This window comes from Halyomorpha halys, unplaced genomic scaffold, assembly GCF_000696795.3.
Source record: "Halyomorpha halys isolate HHAL.00 unplaced genomic scaffold, Hhal_1.1 Scaffold399.1, whole genome shotgun sequence".
Taxonomy (NCBI): domain Eukaryota; kingdom Metazoa; phylum Arthropoda; class Insecta; order Hemiptera; family Pentatomidae; genus Halyomorpha; species Halyomorpha halys.
The window spans coordinates 217,174-240,595 of NW_027107556.1; the positions used below are offsets into that span (position 1 = coordinate 217,174).

Below are 23,422 nucleotides of genomic sequence, written 5' to 3' on the forward strand. Positions count from 1 at the left end.
TTTCATACAGATAGTTTGATTATGTTCATCTTGTCTATTCTTTAGTTTGTATATATTTTAAGAGTTTTTTTTTTTTTATTTTATTTTTTAATTTATTTATTTTTTTTTATTTTAGTATGTATGAGATCATTCATCACTATTACCTATTGCCCACAACTGTGTGGCAGATTGTAATATCTATCAATAAATAAATCAATTTATCAGGGCTTTTCGCGATAGTTGTCGATAAAACTCTTACTTTTAAAAAACAAAGTCTCAAAAAGAGTAACGGTAGCTGGTGTTTTTATATGACCACACATGTCCACCCTCCTTTCATAAAACCTACCGTTTAATTTTTTCAAATACATTTTCTGAATTTGGTACTTAAACCTATTGTAATTATTTGTTAAATGTTGCATAATAATGTGACCTCGAGTTCGCGGTATCTTGGGGGAAGGGGAAATACCAGAAGGATACTTTCGTAATTTGGTTCTGACTCAGAGAAACGGACTTTCCTTTCTCCTTTCCTCAACTGAGGAAAGGACAATATTCCAGGGAGGATTTCTATTCATAACTATGTTGTTATTCTCATATATATTGTTTAACCATCATACTCGGCTTAATATTAAAGCACATTTTTTACAGCATTTAAAGCTTCATAGAAGACTGTCCTACATTTATTGAATACAGTGGGGATATGTATCCAGTACTCTAGCCCAAAAATATTTTTTGAATTCAGTTTTTTAAAAAGATTAAATCATATATTTTTACCTCACAGGTTAAAGACACTAATTGGTATTTTCCAAAATTCATAGATCATTTTTTATGATGACCGTCAAGTTTTTCTTCCTCTTTCTTCAGGCTGGATGTGCCCAGGAGGATCTCCCGAAGATCAGGGGATAATCATAGTACTCTGAATTACTAATAATTACTAGAGAATTTCAAACAGTCTAATATTGGAGTAGTCATCTTTTTCATCTCGAATACATAGGCGCTCGGATTCGGACAATGAGTAAAATGCGTCATCCTAGGAGAGGGAAATACGACTTCCAGTAACTGTTATCTATCGGGACAATGACATACTAGGGATCTAAGAGGAAATAGTTATTCATAGCTTGCGGTCCAGAACAGAAGGAAAGTGAGGAGATCAAGTTGCTCTGTCGAATCACGCAATAGTTTTGAACTTCTAAAGGTATGCTAAAAAAAAATATTTTAATATGCTTATAAACGCTGTTTAGGAAGATTAGTTTTCCAAAAATGTTTATTAAAAGGGTAAATATAAAAAAACCTTCGCTAGGTTGGGAAGTATTGGTCAAAATTGTTGGGATCCTCTTAGTCCAGAAGACTGAGGAGAACAAAGTCAGTTATTTCACCCCATGTATAGTTACTAGTCGAAATTGTTGAGTCTGCCAAGTATAGTCGAGGGAATATTAGATGACATCTATTTGCAAACCTCCAAAGAAATAATTTTTCAATTTGAGGCCCATATCGTTAGAATTACCTATAACACTAGAAAACCTAAAAGAACATTATTTAAAGTAGACTATACTATATATGTATACCTATAAAGTAGACTATACTATATATGTATACCTATAAAGTAGACTATACTATATATGTATACCTATAAAGTAGACTATACTATATATGTATACCTATAAAGTAGACTACATTTACTAAAATATGAGCCCTTGTAGAGCTATTTACGTTCCTGATATACACAGTTTTTTTTTAAAAGCAACATTTCATAAAAACGTTCTGAAAAATCAGTAGTTGTGAATTTATTGTAGGAAATCTATTTGAGGAACCATTAGACATAAAAACGCACAGATCTTTATTAGCACTCAAATTAAAGCTAGTTTAATGTGCTATAAAGTAGTTCATGACGTTTATCTCTGTAGGAGTTGTAGTTTTCACGATAATTGCTACAATAAATTGACTTGAATTGTTCCGACAAAATTCATATTAATGTGCAAATATTATAAAAACTACTGCCCCTTCTAAGATAACCTATACTTGGCAGACTCGTCTTGACTTGTAATTATACATCATTTTCATTAAATTAACCAAAATTTTGGGTGAAATAACTGAGTTTTTACTCCTCTTGGGCCTGTTGTATTATCTTCTATATCTTCCCTTAACCTGTTGGAGCAACAAATATTGTAGGTCACTTTATTGATGACTATACATCAAAAACGACAATAGTTATAAAGCTTGTATGATTGACGGTGCAATATAGCTGCATTTCACAAAATTGAGGTTCTAATATGTTAAATTAAATAAGAGTAAACTAAGGTGTTTACACCGTAAACACTATTAATATAGTATTAAGTATTAATACATAAATATATTTTATAAAATATGAAATATTTTATATCATACTTCTGTACTTATAAGTACAAAGGATTTATGTCAAAAAAATGTCGATTATGTACACAGACTCAGAAAAAAATTCTCTATCGATTGGTATTAAAAATCTAAGTTTTATATTATAATAATATTCTGGTTAAAGCTGCATTAAAGTTTTTACGAAAATTTTTTTGAACTTTCGTCTCCTTCGAAATCAAGTATGTGGACTTAAATTGTTTATACGAATCAATAGAGAATTAGCCAGATTTAAGTTTTCATTTATTTCGTGCTATCTATTCCCTTACTTCGTTGGCTCATTTTAGTATTTATATCTTATTTAGCCCTGATGATGCTCTGCAAAGTGCAACAAAACGTTGGCTCACATTTTCCTATTATATATTACACAGGGTCAATCCAACTAACTTTTCGGGATGAGGTACTACTGTTTGTTGAACCTTCCCACAACATGGTTGTTGAAATAGCCCCGATATCGCGGTATACAACCTAGGTGGCTTTATCTCTCCGATTATATTGTCCTCTTATCGCCTAAACTGCAAAATTAAACAGCAGCTAATCAACGGTATCTCAGCAAAAAACAAAAACATCTAATCTCTGTTTAATTGGTGGCGATAGATTATTCATTTCCAATAAATTTATACTTTGCAAATGTAATAATATAAATGATTATTCTTTATTTATTCTTTATAATAAATAACAAATCTACCCCTTGGAGATAGTAGTAATATTTTCCTAAATTTTCGGGAGCTAACCATGGTTCTCTTATCTCATTTTCGAATTACTTTTCGAGAACTACCTTCTGTAGCACATGGATAGCAATGGGAGCATTAGACCAGCTTTTATTAACAGTAATATCTCTTACGGGGACCATTTTAACAAGCTGTAAAGGGTAAAAATATAAGTACTTTGAGTTCAAAAATATCGTATTTTAGAGAACTTTTAAGAATGGTGGAAGGAAATTTATCAGTATTTAAAAAAAATGTACATCAATATTTTAATGATGAATGGAATATGGTCCGGGTGCGGTAAAAAAAAACTCAATTAGTAAATAATTATACTATTTTATTGAGCCAACGTTTCGCCCCACGTTGGAGGGCTTCGTCAGGCCTAAAAATGATACAAACACTATAGTTACAAAAAGGAAAAAAGTAAAAAAAAAAAAAAAAAAAGATATAATATAATAATTCTCTTATCTATCTGTTACTATTACCCTTTTCATTTACTATTTACAACCTTTGATTTTTCTTATGATATCTTACTTTTCATTTTATACCCCTGTTATTTTACACTTATGTTTTCTCTTTTTTCCTTTTTGTAACAATAGTGTTTGTATCCTTTTTAGTTGTATCATTTTGAACAAATACAGTTTATTTAAATACAGTTATACAGGTTACTCCACTACGTCTAGTTCTCTTAGACAACCGAATCCTTTTCGCTTTTAAAAGTTTAACAATAACTAGGGATCTGTTCAAGGTCTTAAAAATGAAAAGAAAAACCAGTGAAAAAAAAAACGTCAGAGCCGATAACCGTGCGATAATCGCTCGGCTGTTCTCAGTCCGAGGCGAAAGGAGCTTCTTTGGTGGGTTCACTCTCCAATCTAATAACTAGGTAGTCTTTTCGATTTTAACGACTTCAAATTTATTTAGATTAAATAATGGAAGAAAAATATATCGTTTAGTATAAATTATAAGAACAATTGTTATAATGAACTATTAACTATGAAACAATTGATATAGAAAGCTTTTGTCTCGTGGTAGGTAACGTAACACTATCTTTTCAGAACTGCGTATTATTAAAAAATTCTTTATTATCATTTTAAAAATTTAGAAAGATGGCGTGGGTGTTAGTACGCAGATTAGAAAAATCTATTCATTAGTTCATTACATAATTATTTTTTTTAATATCTATTAAATTTGTGAAATGACATCCTAAACACATTCATTCCTGTAAAATATTATTTTAAAATATTTTTTGTTTTAATCTACATTAAAAAAAAAAAAAAGTAAATTCGCTGTTTTAAGACGTAAAAATTAGAATTTACAAAGCTATTACACTATTCTTTAAGGATGCAAAACATGGTCTCTTACACTAAGGAAAGAACGGCGCCGTAAGGTTTTTGAAAATAAAGTATTACGAAAAATATTCTGACCCAAAAAGGAAAAGTTAATCAGAGAATTTAAAAGGCTACACAACGCTGAATTGAGGGGATCTCTAAAATATTAATGAACATTGAACCAACGGGTAAGCCTCCCAGTGGAAGACCAAAACGTAGGTGGGTTGATCTATCGGCATCGAATCTTCGGGTTCGCTAAGGCTTTATAATTATTATAAACTTTCCAGTATTATATAATTTATCTAAAAAGCAATTTCAAATCTGAATTTCCCTGTTTGATAGTCGACTGAAAGTTCGGAATCGTATCGACGATTTTTTTTTAAAAAAAAGGAATATCTGTTTTGTTTTGTTTTTACATTCATGGCCTCTATATATACTAGGATAGCTAACAACATAAATATATAATTAACAAAATAAAAGCCTTATTATCTCCAAAATAATTTAGCATATTTGATATTGGCCATGTTGTATGGACCTCGGGAGTGTTTCTATCTCGTTGTCACTATTCGGATTCTATAATCGTTAGAAAATATAAATCCTTAAGAGATATTAAATATAAGAATGGAGAGGAGAACTAAAGCTGGCTGGAACCATCGTCCTTACCGGAGGGAGCCAGGCAAAAAGGATGACAAGAAGAAAATCCGTTCTCCAACAACCTTGGCTATTATAGTGTCCCCACCTGTAGGATCTATAAATAGAATATCCTATATAGAAATCTATACAATATCGATATTGCACATATAATATTCAGATATACGAAATATCGATTGTTAGCGGTCATTGCTTTCGATCAAAACTATATATTATCTTGGTGACAACGATATTTTTCAGTATCGCATCTCTTCCTGATGAGCCCTGGATTCCATACTTTCTGTTTTTAAAATCCCCAAGTAAATAAAATCATTTACATGTGCATCCAAAACTCACATAACAAATAAAATATAAAGTACTTGTGAAGAGAGTGATATTATACTATTATATTATTAATTATATAGTGATATTATAATATACTTGTGAAAATAAACCGTAGAGACCATAGTAGTAATAAGATTACACCAGAACCTTTTGTTCGACAATACGAGATGAAAAAACACAATTTCCATTTCATTATGATAATAATATTCTTCCATTGTCTGCCTGGCCAAGCTTCATTTTTTTTCCATCATAATATGTACATACATGTACTCCTGCATATGCATTAAAAATATTTAAAAACATTTTTAAAACTCTAAGAAATTTATTTATCTTTATGGCCCTTTAAAATTAATAATTCCAAACAGTAAAATTTTTATTATATTATTACAGAATTTCAAAGTTGCCGAGTAAAATTTTTGTCTAACTGAGGTGGGCCCTGGGCACAGAAAAAAAAATTCTAACCATACAGTTGATGTATACTGAACAAATTTTGCAAGACTACAAAATGCGACACCTAAGTAGAAACCGTTATAGGGCCTCTTCAAATTACCCTGAGTAGCAAGAAGTCGAAAAGGTTGCCCGAACCAAAGAGATAATATATCACCGGAGGAGGTGCAATACCTGAGGTGACGGTCTCTAATCCCCAGCACAGGTAAAAGGATACCTGCTCAGGTATTTCTGGAATGGAGGATCGAGGATGGAGGGCTGGGTTGACTAACCCTCGGGCAATGTACTGTGTTCTTCGCCTCTAGTACTGGCCTCTCTGCCAGTGAAAGTTACAATTCATATTTCAAGTATTATCGTCTCCTCTTTCCAATAATATAAAATTGAGTAAGATATTATTATTTTGAAAATTCCACATAAATGCTCTTTAGAGAGTTCAGCTATACACAAATATTTAGGAAAAGGGAAGATTAAGGGTATTCATGATCTATAGTTTAACATGTTAAATGTTATAAGTATAAGGGGTATTCATGATCTTTAGTTTAACATGTTAAAGCGTGTTAAATGGAAAAACTCATGTTAAATGTACAAATAATTCCTTCTTTTACCATGTTAAAACGATATAACATGTAACATGGGTGAGAGTCTGTTACTAGGTCTGTTAAATGGAAAAAGACGTCATGAAACACCAGCTGAGCTTGTTTTATTTGTTGTCGTGTTAGGTTACTTACTCGTAGTTTGTATTTTGTTTTGTTTTTTCTTTTGTCTTGTGTTTTGGACTTTTTAAAAAATACAATCAGTAGCCAAACTTTTACTTTTCACTTATTTTAGGCATGTTGTAATAAATTACTGTAATCAAAACTTAGAAGTAAACAATAACATGAAGTTGTGGGAGGCAAGGTTACTAAACAAGTTGCTCAGAAAATCCGCTAGGAGCTCTTATGCATTTAACATGACTTTATATAAGGCTGCTCACAATGCTATACAATGCTATAGTTATACCAATTAACATGGTAAAACATTTTACATTTAACACAATATCATGAATACCCCTATAGCATTGTGAGCAGCCCTAAGTCATGTTAAATGCATAAGAGCTCCTAGCGGATTTTCTGAGCAACTTGTTTAGTAACCTTGCCTCCCACAACTTCATGTTATTGTTTACTTCTAAGTTTAGATTGAAGTAATTTATTACGACATACCTAAATTGAGTGAAAAGTGGAAGTTGTGTGAAAGTATGGCCCCTCAGAGTCTTGTTGATCTTCTAAATTCTGAGGAAGAGAATCAAGATGAGCTAATTGACAACTGTCATTACACTATTATTATCGTCTTCCATTGCTTTATTAGTTATAAAAACATTTAAAACAATTCAACACATACTACGAACAAGTAATATGTATAATACTACATTGCTTGTTACTACGACAACAAACAAAATGGTGTCTAGCTCAGCTGGACGTCTGGTACGTGACGTCATTCTCCATTTAACAGACCTATTAACCGACTCTCAACCATGTTATATCGTTTTAACATGGTAAAAGATGTTATTTCTACATTTAACATAAGTTTTTCCATTTAACACGCTTTAACATGTTAAACTAAAGATCATGAATACCCCTATGGTTGAGATCCTGTTAAATGGAAAATTACGTAACGCATCATACTAGCTGAGCTGGCACCATTTTGTTTGTCGTGTTAGGTTTTACTTGCTCCTAGTTTGTTTTATTATTGTTTTGGACTTTCATAAAACTAATAAATCAATGGATAACAATAATGATTTAATGGGGGAAATTAGGAAAAAGTAAAGTGGAAAGTAGATGATGGGTCAAAGCTGTTAGAGATTTTATTATCTCGTAAAAATTACAAGATTACAAAACATGTTTCCCAGCAAATCCGCCAGCAGCTCCTCTGCATATAACATGTACATTTAAATTAAGCTTCTCACAATCCTATACTTATAACATTTAGCATGTTAAAACTTTTGACATTTATTTAACATATCATGAATACCGACCGTTAATACAGAGGATATTTCCCAGAGCTTTGTAAAAAATTAAGAAGTCCGGTAAAAATTGCAATTTCAGGAACTAAAAATAAATTTAAATAATATATATTTTTTATATCTAGAATTCGATAGAATTTAAGAACTGAATAGAAAAAACTACATGGTGCGAACCAAAAGTAACTTTAATTGCCGCTTATTACCTCTTAAGTCTGAAAAAAATTAACACGATTATTCAACTTCAAAATTAAATAAAATAAAAATACAAATTCGTACCAGTCCAACAGTTTAACATCTCAAATAGTGGTTATTTTGAGATATCGGTACCTGTAATTTCTGTATCATGCCATTGTATAACTAACATCAAATTTACATGTCGAATTTATTTTTATTACGGTTGTAAATTTCATTAAATAAATTTTTTTAAAAAATAGATTTCAATATCGATGTTAGTTAGATAGATAGATTCTAGTATCGATTCCGATAGCGTTATTTAACTTGCGATAAAATATCAGGAGAAGGAGCGATAAATCAAAATGTCGATATTTGTTGTCGACATATCGAACAACCATTTCAGCGTATACGTCGTTCCAACATTAAAATAGTTGTTTTATACATCTAAAACACAGAATTCATAGTAAAACATATGTCATAAAGTAAAAAAATAATATTTGGTGATATAGATGTTACCCTTTATTGCTAAGAATACGTGCACATCTCAAAATAAACATTTTTTTCAACATACTATCTTGAACTGGGACTGATTTTTTTCTGATAACAAGAATTCTCTGGAGATGTCTCTGTAATAAACAATTTATTGTTTTTTGTTAATGGCATCGTTTTCTTAAAAGGTATCACAGTTTTTACGTTCAGGGTACCACGGCATATGTGACGTTATGGTTTTGGATGTGCTAAAACCAGATTCCGTAACCCTACGTAGGGCTGCCCCCCCTACTCCCCTACCCCCCCCCCCTCGAGCCTATATTTTATATCGGAGATTGTACGAAATTCTTTATTTTTTCACTTATAGATGGTTTACATTTCAACCAGAGGGATTGAATACAACTCATCATTAGGAATATGGGGCATAAATATTTACTTTTCAACCGTTCAAACATCATTTGCAAATCCTAGCTTACTATAGTTGAATTATTGTAGATAATTTCTCAGGGGCACTGAGAAGAGACAATAATTCTATTTGTGTCAAAGTGTAATCTATAATACGGATCAATAAATCAATTATATTAATGTCGATAACAGGATACTATCGACTGTCATTGCCTTTAATATTGTAGTTCTGCGATTAATATAATCTTCATTTGGTTATCTTTCAATGCTCTAATATACATTTGGTATAATGGTGGTAAATTTACAAAGCATCCCATAACTTCAGAACTCTTATTTATTAATACTTATAATCCACCATTATTCCAACAAATGAAAACCTGTACTCCTACAACCCATGGAGGGTCAGCAGTATTTTGTAAGGATGTACTGCTACTACACCAACGGTTGTGCAAGGAGGTGGTTTGGTCAGATCTTTACCCACTTAAATAATGTTGGGTGGACCCCTGGGGGCTCTCGAACCCACAGGACTGACTCACGGCTACAGTAAAACGGAAAATATTATATGTCACAGCTGATTCGAAACCGAGTTCTTGGAGTTAGTAGCTTAGTGCCTTACCGCTGAGCTACCCATTTCCACAATTTGTATAAAATAAAACAATAAAATTGTCATTAATTATTAGAAGAATGAAAATTACATTAATAATTAGTTTTTTAGTGAATTAAAATATTACAAATTTTTATAGAATTTTCTCAAACTATTGAGGTATTGAATTTTTACCGAGAGTGTATATTTATGAGGTTTATTTTAGTTAAATTATTGTTTATTTAAAATAGTGCGTGTATTTTGCCTGAAGAATGCGTGACGTGTCAACTCCCGATCTAGGTCGCCTTGAAACCGCGTCAGCATTGCCTCTGTTTATTGCCCTCTAATAATTAGCTTTATTAATTAACGAGCTTCGAGAAGAATTCGTCTCCAACGATAACATGAGAATAATCTAAACCATCTTTAGAGGGAGCTACGGAACGGTTTTATCTCAAAACAAATTTTGTGTTTAGGTTTTGATATGCAAAATTTTTACTTCGTCTAGCTGAATAAAAAACGGCTAACAGATAAAGTTTGCTATTATAATACTTTATAATAACTTTATTCAAATAATAAAGAAAATTCATAAAACAATAATAGATAATTATTAGAAATAAAATAAAGATCACTAGTAATTTCAATCTAAATACTAAATAAAAAGAAATGTTATGTATTGCATTGTACTAAATAATAGAGCGATTAGCCACTAAACGTTTTGAGTTAATCAGTTTTCGTGTTTCCATGATTGTTATGGCAAGAGTAATTTTTAGTTCGTGGTGTAATTAGAAGTCATAGCCTCGAAATCACGAAAAATTTCTTTAATTCTTATTAAACAATTATTATATACACGTATTTTTATGTTATTTCCAAAATAATATGCGTTGATGTAGAAAATATTACGTTATACATTGATCACAGTGTCTTAAATAGATCCATACTTCCTTCTATTACCATGTTAAAACGATATAACATTTAACATGGTTGATAGTCTGTTAATAGGTCTGCTAAATGGAGAATGACGTCACGCAATAGACCGGCTGAGCTCACCATTTTGTCTGTTGTCGTTTTGATAAGTTAGTTGTTCGTTATTTGAGTTTTGGACGTTTTTTAAATTCTAATAAAGTAATAGATAAAAATGATAATTAAAAGTTTCTTGCTGTAAAGATTACAAAACAAATTGCCCTGAAAATCCGCTAGGAGCTCCTCTGCATATAACATATAATTTGGACTTTAAATTAAGTTGCTCACAATTCTATACTTATTGGATAACATTTAGCTTGTTAAAACATTTTATGTTTAACACAGCATCATGTCAGCTCTATTATACAACCTTTCATAGGCCCACTCGTTTTCGAGCTAAATGGCAATATGGCTTCACTAAAACTATTTTGTTTTTTTCAATTTATTCCTTACTACGTTATAAAAATCGTTTAATAGATATTTTAAAAAATACTGAATTTTTATAAATAAAAAAGAAAAACCCTTTTAAAGTGTTTAAGGTAGACCGTAGGCGTGTAACTACTGTTAAGTTTTCCTTCCTTAACAGCTTCACCATCGTTTTTGAAACCATTCTATAGGCCAAATTTTTTGTAATAATTATCATTTTGTTAACAATTTTCGATTTTAAAATAATATTTTGGTATTACTTAAGGAACGGCAATAGAGATAGAGAGATAGCAGGCATTATCAAAACGAGATGGAGTTATCGCTGACTAGGGTTAGCTGATTATTGATTCCCAAAATAATAAATCTTCACTTTTTTTTTTTAAATAATTTTATTTAAAGGCTGTAGGCATTTTATTTAATAATGAATGTTATTTATTGTAACTATTCTATACCACCAATAACTATTTAGATAATTATTGTAGATTTTTGATGCTAAATTAAAATTAATTAAAGATGAATTTTAATAAACTTTAAAACAAACTACATTCTTATCAGTAGAGTATTTTTTGTTTAATGGAAACGGTTATAACATTTAAAACGGAGGGGGGCCTAGACAGATCCTAGTAAGTAATATATATATTATATATTTAACCCTATTCTTTTGATAGTACCGTATAATGTAGTTATTTTTTGACAACCTTACAAGCTTTGGTATAGTCTCAAAAATATTTTCTACGGTAATGTCTTTGAAACTTTAAAGTTTGAAGTTTGGTATCACCAGCATTATTTGCTGATCTCTACAAGGTATGAATTCTCAAGGCGTTGGATAACATGAAGTGCAATCTTGTAACTCCTTAATGTTCCTTACACCCTAATGTTGTGCTGTTGTAAGCCTAACTCAGACCAAGTGACCTCCTTGTACAACCGTTGGTCTAGTGACAATACTTCCTTGCTCAGTACTACACTTGACCCTCATGGACTGTAATGGTAGAGATTTAATTAAATTAATGCCGTGTCGCTAAGATGCAAAGCGTGCCTTAGCTGTGAACTACTGCTCCTATGAAGAAAAGAACTGATGCAAAACCTTTTTAGTGGATTTTATATTATTGAAGAACTACTGAAGACATAGCGTTGAGGTCATGTCCTCTAAGAGAATAGAACCGTTATAGAACGAACTAGGAGTCCTCGCTTGAATACTAAGTTCGTTCGTGTACTTCCATTGACGTCTCGTCTCCCCCCCCCTCTTTTCGTAGTATTTGGAGAATTTCAAAATTACAACATGGTAGGTCTTGTGAATGAGGTTTCTTTTGATAATGGATTAGACTTTGTAACTTCTTCCAGTTCTTCTCGAGCGCACTTAATTCTGGAATTTCCAATGAAAAGATATATTATCAATGAAGTGTTTTCAATCAGAATCCAGTTTCATAACTTTATTATATCGGTGATTTTCTGTCCGTAAAAAGGGGAAAGCCTAAATTACAACCGTAAAAATTTTAAATTACGATATTGAGTTAATAGTTGACCGTGAATATATACAAATAAGATGACAATGTACTACTACAATCCATGAGTTGAGTACTTGATAAGTATGATAAGTAACTAATTTCCTGCTAGAGCTGGATTCGAACTCAGATCCGAAAGAAAAAAAGGAGCACATCGCACTAGGTGAGCTACCTAGCTCAGTTATGACATAGCCCTTTAATTATATTATTCAATTAAAATGTTACCTTTATTTATTTTTTATCAATGTTACTTACGTTAAGATTTAATAATTTTGACTAATAACTCGAAAAACGATTGGAGCTCTGTCCAATAACAACATAAAATTTCAAAATGTCTACTCAAGGCAGCAAGCGATTGTTATCTGAAGTTTGTACCAACTCATTCAAATGACTTTTATAAGATGATTTCAGAGAAAAAAGAAGAAAAACAAGCAGAGAATGTAATTAGACATCAGAAGGTTATTTACCTATTAACACATCAGAAAAAAATATTGGAAGATCGATGATTGAACCTGCGCAATATGAAAGGTGGTCCGGGTGCTGTCAAGATAACTAAATACTAATTAGTAATTAAAATATTTATTCTGAGCCCACGTTTTGTCCCACTTTACTGGAACGAAACATTGGGGGCTACATCAGGGTTAGAAAAGATGCAAACTACTTATCATTCTATTCTCTTACTTAGTTACATTATTTTAGTTACTTGTATCTTTTATAGCTCTGATGAAGCCATGCGTGGGGCGAAACGTCGGCTCACACCAAATAGTTTATTTATTATTTGAGTTTTTCTTTACCACACCAGGATCATCTTCCTTTTAAAAAGAAAGAAATACGCGAAGGCAGTGATGAACTGGGAAGTCCCTTCATATATCCGACCTACTAACTCCTAGGATAGTTGAGATAGCAAAAGGTCATCCACTTTAATAAAAAGTATAAGCAAACGGTTATTTAAATTTCTTCTTTAAATTAATTTTTAAAACATGTACTACTACAATCCATTAAGAGTCTTGGATTCAGTACTTGGTAAAATAAATAAATAATTATCTGCCAGAACTGGAATCGTAATAGCATCCAAAATAAGAACAGGAGCGCATAGCCTTACGCACTGAGCTACCTTGCTCAATTTTCTTTATTTAATTTTTGTTTATCATATGAATGTTAATTCAGTCAACCGTTCATAACTATATTCGCTAGGTTCATCAACGATTGCGAGGAAAATATTTTAACAAATATTTCACTGCTACCAATATTATTTTTCAGGTATTACATAAATGAAGATGAGAAGTCATTTAATAAAGATTGTAACTGCCACCTCAATCTTCCAATCAAAGAATCAATTGGTCGTTTAGAACTAGTCTTTATTTAGAGGACGGAGAGGCTTTAATCGAATATAACTGATTTCTATGATTTTTTTTTATTTTTCGACAGGTGAGTTAGTGAATGTTCGATATTTGTCAAGATGGGCATGGGTCGCTAAGTTAAAATGGTTAAATTTTAACGTTTCGTACGTTACGAAAACCAAATCATCAATTATCACAAAGCATTTGTAGCTTTAAAAATGTCTTAATTAAAAAATATAGGTGTATTAATTAAATCGTTTAAATGTCAACCTATCAACCTTAACAAAGATTAATAACAAAACTTACAATCCTTATATAGGGCTAGGAATTTTCTGTTTTTTTATTGCATCCACGTGTTGAAGTTATTAATTTTTTGTCTTTCAAAATTTTATTGTCTCCCGCACGTCCTTATAAATTGTTCTATTAGCAGCTGCTTAATCTTCTAATGTCTGGGGAAGTCTTCTCTCAATTCTTTTTAAACTATCTCTTGCTCGAACAGACAGCCTTCCAAGGGACAAGGGAAGATCAGTTATGGAATGACACTCAAGGAGTTAAGTTGTACATAATAGCGCTGTAGCACAAGTTGTAAATAATATGTCATAGTCTGTAATTCCCGTTTTATAGATGGAGTATCTTACACTACCCTGTTGTCTGCAACTTTCGAAAAAATTATATATATATATATATATATATATATATATATATACTACAATACAATGTTTTTTATTTATATGGTATGAAGGGCGCATTGCTTACGAGTTATCACAGCTTATGCAACAATATGGTCAACATAATCGTCCTAAGTAGGTCTTCTATATTCGTTAACTAGAGAAAACTTTGAAACTGCTGGTTCAAGCACCATGTGAGAGAAACCATAAACATATTTGATTGGCGGCTGAGAGTGTGGGAAAACCCCCGAATTTGTTGATGTTGATGTTCTCAACAAGGCGGGATCTGATTAGGTCTCACAGATCATCTGGTTCGAACCAAACATTGCCCTCTATTGTACGGCCAGAGAAACAGTCTATTTATTGAAAGAGAAATTCGAAGGATTTTTCATCCCAAAATTCGAGGACAGGGATCATCAGGACCTCCAAGATGATCTAAATTAACACCCTATATTTTACTGTGCGGTCATGTGATGTCATCACGGTGTTAGAGATTTAGAAACACGCCTAATCATATTTGCCATTATGTGATAGAGAATATGGACCTCCTGTATTCAGAATATGGACCTCTTGTATTCAGAATATGGACCTCTTGTAATCAAAATACATACCTCTTGTATTCAGAATATGGACCTCCTGTATTCAGAATATGGACCTCCTGTATTCAGAATATGGACCTCCTGTATTCAGAATATGGACCTCCTGTATTCAGAATATGGACCTTTTGTATTCAGAATACGGACCTCTTGTATTCAGAATATGGACCTCCTGTATTCAGAATATGGACCTCCTGTATTCAGAATATGGACCTCCTGTATTCAGAATATGGACATCCTGTATTCAGAATATGGACCTTTTGTATTCAGAATACGGACCTCTTGTAATCAAAATACAGACCTCATGTATTCAGAATATGGACCTCCTGTATTCAGAATATGGACCTTTTGTATTCAGAATATGGACCTCTTGTAATCAAAATACAGACCTCATGTATTCAGAATATGGACCTCCTGTATTCAGAATATGGACCTCCTGTATTCAGTAATGGACCTTTTGTATTCAGAATATGGACATCTTTTATTCAGAATACCGTAAGCAGCCGAAGTGGTCATTTCAATGATGTAGTAATCCAACCATAATACCAAACATAAAGACTTAAACAAAAATAAAATATATTCTAATTACATACAACTGACATGTTTTTATTCCAATTGTAAGTTGGACGACTCCTACTCTAAAACCCTTTTATTTATAAAACGAAAGGATATATGTAGTATGAATGTATGAAGTTATCAGGTGGTTTAATATTCTGTTAGAAATGACAAAAAACCTTGAATGCTATAACTAATTAAACATACAAAGTGTTCAATTACTTTATATCAAAATTAAATATTATCTACCACCATTCACAATCACGATTAAAACACAATTACCTAAGAAAGTTTCAGATACGCAACACTGGCACTGGCCCGACGATAAAATAACTACGAATTTTTAGGATATATGTATATATATATAGATATATATATTCTTTAGAGCATAATAAAATATTACTGATCATTTTCTGACTTCTTCTTGTTGCAGGACTGATCCAAGATATACATATATATATTCCTTAGCTTTCCTTAGAGCATAAAATATTACTGATCATTTTGTGATTTCTTCTTGTTGCAGGACTGATCCAAGATATACATATATATATTCCTTAGCTTTCCTTAGAGCATAAAATATTACTGATCATTTTGTGATTTCTTCTTGTTGCAGGACTGATCCAAGATGTCCGTCCTGGCGCTGGTCTCCGCCGTCGCGGGGTTCGTCAAGATCCGCTACCTCGTCGAGAAGGCGGTCATCGACAACATCATCTTCCGATGCCACTACAGGGTCACCACGGCCATCCTCTTCCTCTGCTGCATCCTCGTCACGGCCAACAACCTCATAGGTACATTTTAGCTTTCCTAGAACTTTCCTATCTCCTTGGAAGTAGAGAACAAAAGCCCCCTCTGTTGTGTAAGTGGGGCAGGGTCGGCACACCACGCCCACAGACCGCAGGCCACACTTGTTAATAATTCTAGTTCATTCCAAGGAGCTAGAAGGCAGAAGGATATCCATTTTGAATGTGCCTCCATCACTTGGAAGCCTTATCTTCTGCTTCACCTTGGCATTCCATTGCGGGCCTTTCTCTCTGTCAACATTCACTGGGCGATAAATCCTATCCATTATATTTCTAAGTCAGGGAGTTATATTTATATTTCATATTTTTGCTGTATAATGGTTATACCTATTCAATTTGATGAAAGTGTATTTTTTTATTTCTTTTTGTACATTCGATGACACGAGTTCAATTTTTTTTTAAGGCCCAATCTCGGCAAAATAGTTGCGATATGTGTGAGATTTCTTATTGTCATTCTTCAAGATAGTAGCTTAAAAGACAGAAGGCAAAAATACCTCCGTCTCAATCTGGAGCTCTTAAATGTAATAAAATAGAACAACAAAATAAAATAGAACTGTTGGTGTCGCCACTTGATTGCTGACCGTCCTTAAAACTACAAACCCTTTAATGGAGCTTAAATTATTTATTGTTTTTCCTCCTATGCTATATATACAATTAAATTAAATCTGTAAGAAAGTTCGGAAAGTACCTTAATATAAGGTACCAATTTATAAAGCCTGGGAGGATCCAGGAGGCTCCCAAACCCTCAGGGTTGACTCACGGCTAAAGTAGCAGAATAAATAATTATCTGCCACAACGTGATTCTAACCCGGGTCCTACTAACTGAGCTACCCCGCTATTCGTATTTTTTTTTTTTAATGTATGAAACGAAAGGAAAGAGTATGATTAAAAATGTCCTTCGTATAACTGTTAATATAACTCGAGGCATTTTTCCGAAATACGATACTACTGTTTGTCAAATCTTTACAGCCTCGATATCGCGGTGGAATTATCTCCGATTATATTCTTCTCTTATCGCCAGCTATTGCAAAATTAAACAGGAGCTGATCATCGATATCTCATAAAAAAAAAAAAAGTCAACATAAAAACATCTAATTGCTCTATAACTGTAATAATATCTCATAAATGTATTATTAATTATAATCTTAACTCCACGCAATAATCACTGTAATAATATCAATAGTATAATAAATACAAATGAAATCAATCCCAAAAATTAAAACATACTTAATACTATTAAATTTAATTTAAAGGCTCAAACTTATTTTATTTTTTAAGTTTGTGTCATTTTTTAATAGATGATAGTGAGAGGAGTAATGGGTATAATCTCGTGAAAGAGGTACCCCTAACTATTTGCAATGCTATAAACCTTTAGCTATTATAATTAAAAATTGTAAAGATTAGAAAAAAAAAATGAAATGATAATCCTGAAAAAATAACAAAGAATATTTATAGAATAAAAAAAAGTGATTTATGCCTAAAAATAATCAGAGTAGAAGGAAAGAAAAATTATAATAAAAATAATTCAATAAAGAGTTAATAAGAAGATATCTTGGATTGGCCTGGACTCCAGTCTTCGGGATGAGGTTAGATGCCTCTGCACCTTAAGATGTTGGTAGATTGGAGTGGAATTTTGTAAATCGTTCTTTTGATGTAATCATTAATCTATTCCACTTGCTGTTCACGATGCCATTGGCTGTTCGTACAAACTAGGGGGGAGTTGGGGAGGGGGTCTCAGAATCTTTTTTCAGAATGCCTACAATTGTTATCTTTTCGTACAGGATCTTCCTGGTATAGCCCAAGTATTGTTGGGTTATACAATAACAGTTGTATTTGGTTTTAGTCCATATTTTCTATTAACAGTAGTGTATAGAATCTCCAGTAGTGTATAGATTCTAGGTTAGGCGATGAACTAGCAGATATTTCACCGCTTCACTATCAAGATCCCACTGCAATTTTTCTCTGATAAAAATCAGGTCCGTAAACATATTCTTTTGCTCAACTAATAAAGTCAATAAGAGTTTTGATAAAGTCATATCAGAGAGAGAAAAGGGAGGGTGTATACAATCTGAGAATCTATATAGATCGTCCACCAGAGTTTGTTTGTTCAAGTAGATTATAGAAACTATCAACACCACATATTTCGATACATTCAATGGCTTATACTACTAATACCGCCCTTCCGTGATTATGTTTCATCAATAACTATATCGACCTTCAATGTTGGGGCTACCCTCTCGAAGGAGAAGGCCAATCACTAGCAATAAGAAGAGAAGGAACAAAGGAGGAACCCGACAACAAGAGAGGCTGATAATGAAAGAAGTCGGAGGTTGATCCGGCAGTGTCCTTGGGGGGAACAAATCCTCATCATATGATATTAGTTTAATATCATCATATACCTTATTAAAAATTATAATTACATTTTAATTTAAGTTTTTGACCTTTAAGCAATTATAATTAAATATGTTTTTTGAGACGGGGTTGTTTATCAATTTTATTCATCTAGTCCAACATTTTTTATTTTCTTAGCTTATTTATAATATCACAGCTAACATTGGTATCTAACTGTTGAAGGTTATTCTATTCTGACTTTTTCCAATTTTATCTTGATCAATAACCAATTATTATCACAAATTCACCAATAGTTATTCAATTTATAATGTCTATTAAAATTCATCGCTTAATCAACAATACGTTGTTTTAACCTGTGCTTATCGACCAATTGTTCAACAGTTTTATAAATGGAGAAATCGGGTACCCCTGTAATATTATATAAAATAGTTTATTCCTCATCATATTGATTAAACATAAATGTTTTTCTTCGTCTAATAATAAAATTAAATTAGTGATGAATCTTCATTAATATTCAAATTTAAATTTTTTTAAGAAGCTTCTAAATGTGCTCTTCCTCTACCCTATGGATTGTCTGAGTGACTAAATTGTATCTCGTTGAAAGCCCATTCACCTGTTTGTAACATGTAAGCTATGTTCCAACCAACACAGAGCAGGCGCAGTACAGGTTTTGGAATGAATAAAGCCTTATGCGCACGCCCTGTAGAGTGAGAAGTAGCCGTTGGAACAGACTTATCAGCGGGAACGATATGACTCACCGTTTTATCTTAAGGCCAGTTAATTTACTTATTTTAAAATCGGAGTAATCTCGGCTTTATCTGAAAATATATTTATTGTAGGAAGATAGTCCGGGTGGCGGTCAATAACGGTACCGAAATAGTAAAATTGACATCTCAGTTTTGACGAAGCTTTGCAACCTTAAAAGTTCGGGACCTCTCCTAGGGCACACTCAGCCACTATACACCATTCATTTTAATGTGTCCTTGCACAACCGTTTTTCAAGAAACAATACTTCCTCGTAAAGTACTGAACCCTGGCTCTTCAGTCACAAATTAAATTGCTTAAACTGAGCCAATATCTCTCCATTTATGACGCTTGGTGGCGCCACACGTACTCTATGTATACTCCATTACCTCTATGGAGGATAAAAACAATTATTTCGATAATAATGGTAATTATTTGAAATTGCTTACTTTCCATCCTATAAATATTAAAATTTGCATTCACTAGCTTATTATACCAGATTATTATTATTAGTTCTGTTTTAAAACTTTTTACTGTCAAGAACTATACAGAACATGCGCAGTAGAGTTTTTGGGCCGGAAAACCCGTACTTTGCTGCTCTGTAGTTTATGTATACATTTGATAACAACATTTCCTAGTCTATTTTATTCAGTCAAGTTTTCTGTCGATTTTTAGAAATAAGTTGACCACTTTGTCTAAAATCAGGCTCATTTCAACTTTAATACTTACATGAAATTTAGGGGATACCCTTTTTAATAAAGAAAGTGTCCTATAATTAGACTGACGGTGTCATTGGCAATCTACAATCGTTCAGCAAAAACCAATTGTCGCCATGGTGTTCCAGAAGAATGAAATCCGCCATGAGTGAAAGCGGGAGCCGCCGACTGGAAGGGAGAAAGTGTGGCGAAGGATGGCTTTTAGGAGGTCGATAGGCTAGCTCCAATAATCGATTTCCAAAGAGCTAAATTATTAATATCCTTTTAGTTTATAAATTTTCTTATCATTTCTTTTTTACATAATATTAATCCTACCTTAATTTACCTTTTTGTATCCTTATTGTTGTAATGTTCTTAGTTTACCTTTTTGTATCCTTATTGTTGTAATGTTCTTAGTGTTTGTATCTTTTTAGCCCTAATGAAGCCTTGCAAAGTGGGGCGAAACGTCGGACATTAAATAGTTAACAACTATTTATTCTGTTTTGACCGCAACCCTGACAATCGTCTTCACATATAAATATCGAGATTCGACTTTTTCGAAAGCTCGATTATCTAAACGCTCTTGTGTTTATTTCGGTAATTATTATTAATGTACAATGAGATCATCGTTAGAGCCTTGGGCACAAAAAGGTACCACCTTAATGAATTATTAAAAAACCAATCTCAAACAAGTTTCTCAAAACGTCAGTCTAGCTGAAAACGAAAAGCCGTACAAAACTGAAATTATTCAAACCAGAAATATGCCACGCATGCTACAACTTTGGCTCTAAAATAGACTAGAAATGCCGCTTCACATAATAATTCTTTAATTTTTAAATTTTCTCGAAAATGGCTCAAACGATTGTCGAAAACCGTTACATGGGGTACAATCATATCGTCTATGATATCACCTAAGTCTTAACCTCATTGAAATAGTCCAGGAGAACTTAAACACCGAATTTTCAAATTGGATTATTCTAAAGTATCCGTAATTTTTTTTTATTTCTAATAGTTATTCGTACCACGTTGCCAGGGTGACAGAAAATGGAATAGGATAAATAGAAACTAAGAAAGAATTTGATAGGTAACTAATAGATATATATATTTTCATTTATAAATCAGTAATAGTATAGGTGCATAATACATTATAGAAAGGTCAGGCATTATAGTAAAAATACTGTATAATTTATTTAGTAAAAAAAGTTATGACTAAATGTGTTTCCATGGTTGCTAAACTACAGTCAGACTTTCCCCGACGGTAGAGCCAATATAACCTAATCTTTCAATTGTTACGTTTTGAACGATGTGAGCTCAAGATAGTGAAAATATTTGCACATTTATTTACCTGCAAATGGAGAAATAGTTAGAGAGAATATTAGCATCGTGTGTTGTAATCGCTGTTCTTGAGCAGAAATTGATATCAACTTAAAGTAGGGCAGTGAGAGTTATCTGATGCCCGTACTACCTTTTTAATATTAGAATATTTCAAATAACTTTAGGGACCCTTAGGATTTAACTAGGACTATATATCTAGCTAGATATGAAAAAGAGCTAGCTTTTGGCAGATATCGATTCTAGGCACTGCCACCTGTATAGTATCGTATAAGGCGCCGCAAAGTGCTCCATCAGCATTGCTAATGGACCATTTCTTCCCACTTCCGGCCTTTGTACACTACCCTCCGAGGGGCGATGTCGGCTGTCCATGATATATGGTCTGTCTTGTCAAGGCCGCGGTACAGAGTGTCGTCTCTATTATAATCGCTCGCTACCATCATATCGATGTGTTAACTAGTGTAATATCGATTATAGTAGTGGTTTAGTGATGTTCGTCTTCAGAACGTTTTGGTGATACCTAATGTCTTGTCGTATCTGCTCTCAATAGTTAGCTAACTCCTACATACTATTCGTTTCGATATCAAGGAGCCCAATATCGATGTAAGCTCCGTTGGCCTTGATAAGGTCAGATATAATCGATATCTGATAGAAGCCGGGGCGCGAGGCAGAGGAGCAATAAGAAGGCGAAGAGGGAACCCAAGAACTGGTCTGGGGGAGGCCACTGACCCCGTCTCCGGCCTCCCTATCGCTTTTGTAGCTGCAGTCTCTCGTGCACATGCACCACCTCCACTGATTATAGTCTTGGTCCGGGCCATCTATAATTTTAATTATAATTTTAATTAACTCTTATATTAATGTCAGCTGACTATATTTACCAGGCCGAGAAAAGTCAGAAAATGTAATGAAAACACAGAATCGATAGGTTTATTAAATAATTGCTGAGAAACATGATTGCGAATTCGATACAAACAAAAGATCACTGAGAGGGGGGGGGGCAGAGGTGGCGAAACTATGCCCAATTAATGATTTTACTAAAAAAAACATAACTTTACTCTAAATAGACCGCATTTAATCACTTCAATAGTTATAAAAAAGAGAAATCCCACTTGCTTTTTTTAAACTTGTATTTAATATTTTATGTTCCAATTTGGATTTAATTTAATTTTCTCACTTTTACTAAAATATCACAAAATTAATTTTTTTCCCTTTCTTTTTCGAAATAGGATCGTAGCCCAAAATTGATTTCTTAAGTTTTGGCCGTCATTTACACTTTATACAATAGGGATGCCTACATACTATGTCCTGTTATGGCTCCATCCATGATCTGGAATATTCATAGATAGCAGAATAACTTTTCTTTGTACATTTTATATTATTTGTTGTATATTGAAAGAAATAAGACAACATCAGTTGGAATACGATAAAACAAGATGGACGGATCTATTTGTTCACTGACGCTGCTGTACCTCACACCGTTGTCATGGAGCTCTCCTTAATATCTCACTGACTCAGACCACTTAGTAATAATAATTCTTTGTCCAGGCTATCGCAGTGTAGTTCCTCAAGGTACTTTTGCCTTATTCCACTGCAGTATTTCAGATACATTTGGGGTAATCATGGTGTCGTATTAAATGTAAAAGGTTTTAACATGCTAAATGTTATGAGTATAATATTGTGAGCAGCCCAATTTAGAGTCCACGTTAAATTTCAAAAGCAGAGGAGCTTCTGGGCAACTTGTTTTGTAACCTTTCCTTGGAGAATTTCATGTTTATATTAGAGTAATTTATTATAACATGCCTAAAGTGAGTGGAAAGTGGAAGTTTGGTGAAAGGTTGGCAACTGAGTTTCTTGTTGATCTAACTTGTGAGAAAGAGAAGCAAGACGAGTTTTTATTTCTTGCTTTGTTCCATCATTCATATATTAGTATTACCAAACTAAGTTTAAATATCTTTTGAGGGTAATCTACTTTCAGTTTGAA

At 32.8% G+C, this 23,422-nt stretch overlaps 2 protein-coding genes across 8 annotated transcripts in view; one reads left to right on the forward strand and one right to left on the reverse strand.

Annotated features, from left to right (window-relative positions):
- spg (dedicator of cytokinesis spg) overlaps positions 1-23,422 on the reverse strand; it is a 161,128-nt gene that overhangs the window by 89,946 nt on the left and 47,760 nt on the right. The gene's annotated exons all lie outside the window — the stretch shown is intronic.
- The window catches only part of Inx3 (innexin 3), a 62,507-nt gene that overhangs the window by 5,270 nt on the left and 33,815 nt on the right, over positions 1-23,422 (forward strand). Inside the window, exons 1-2 of one of the 2 annotated variants that reach the window (XM_014423015.3) lie at positions 1,040-1,171; positions 16,132-16,306. In XM_014423015.3, the coding sequence (XP_014278501.1) occupies positions 16,144-16,306 (163 nt within the window). In that variant the 5' untranslated portion in view covers positions 1,040-1,171; positions 16,132-16,143. Of the gene's footprint in view, positions 1-1,039; positions 1,172-16,131; positions 16,307-23,422 lie in introns of those variants that run through there. The other variant, XM_014423014.2, reaches the window with a different exon arrangement.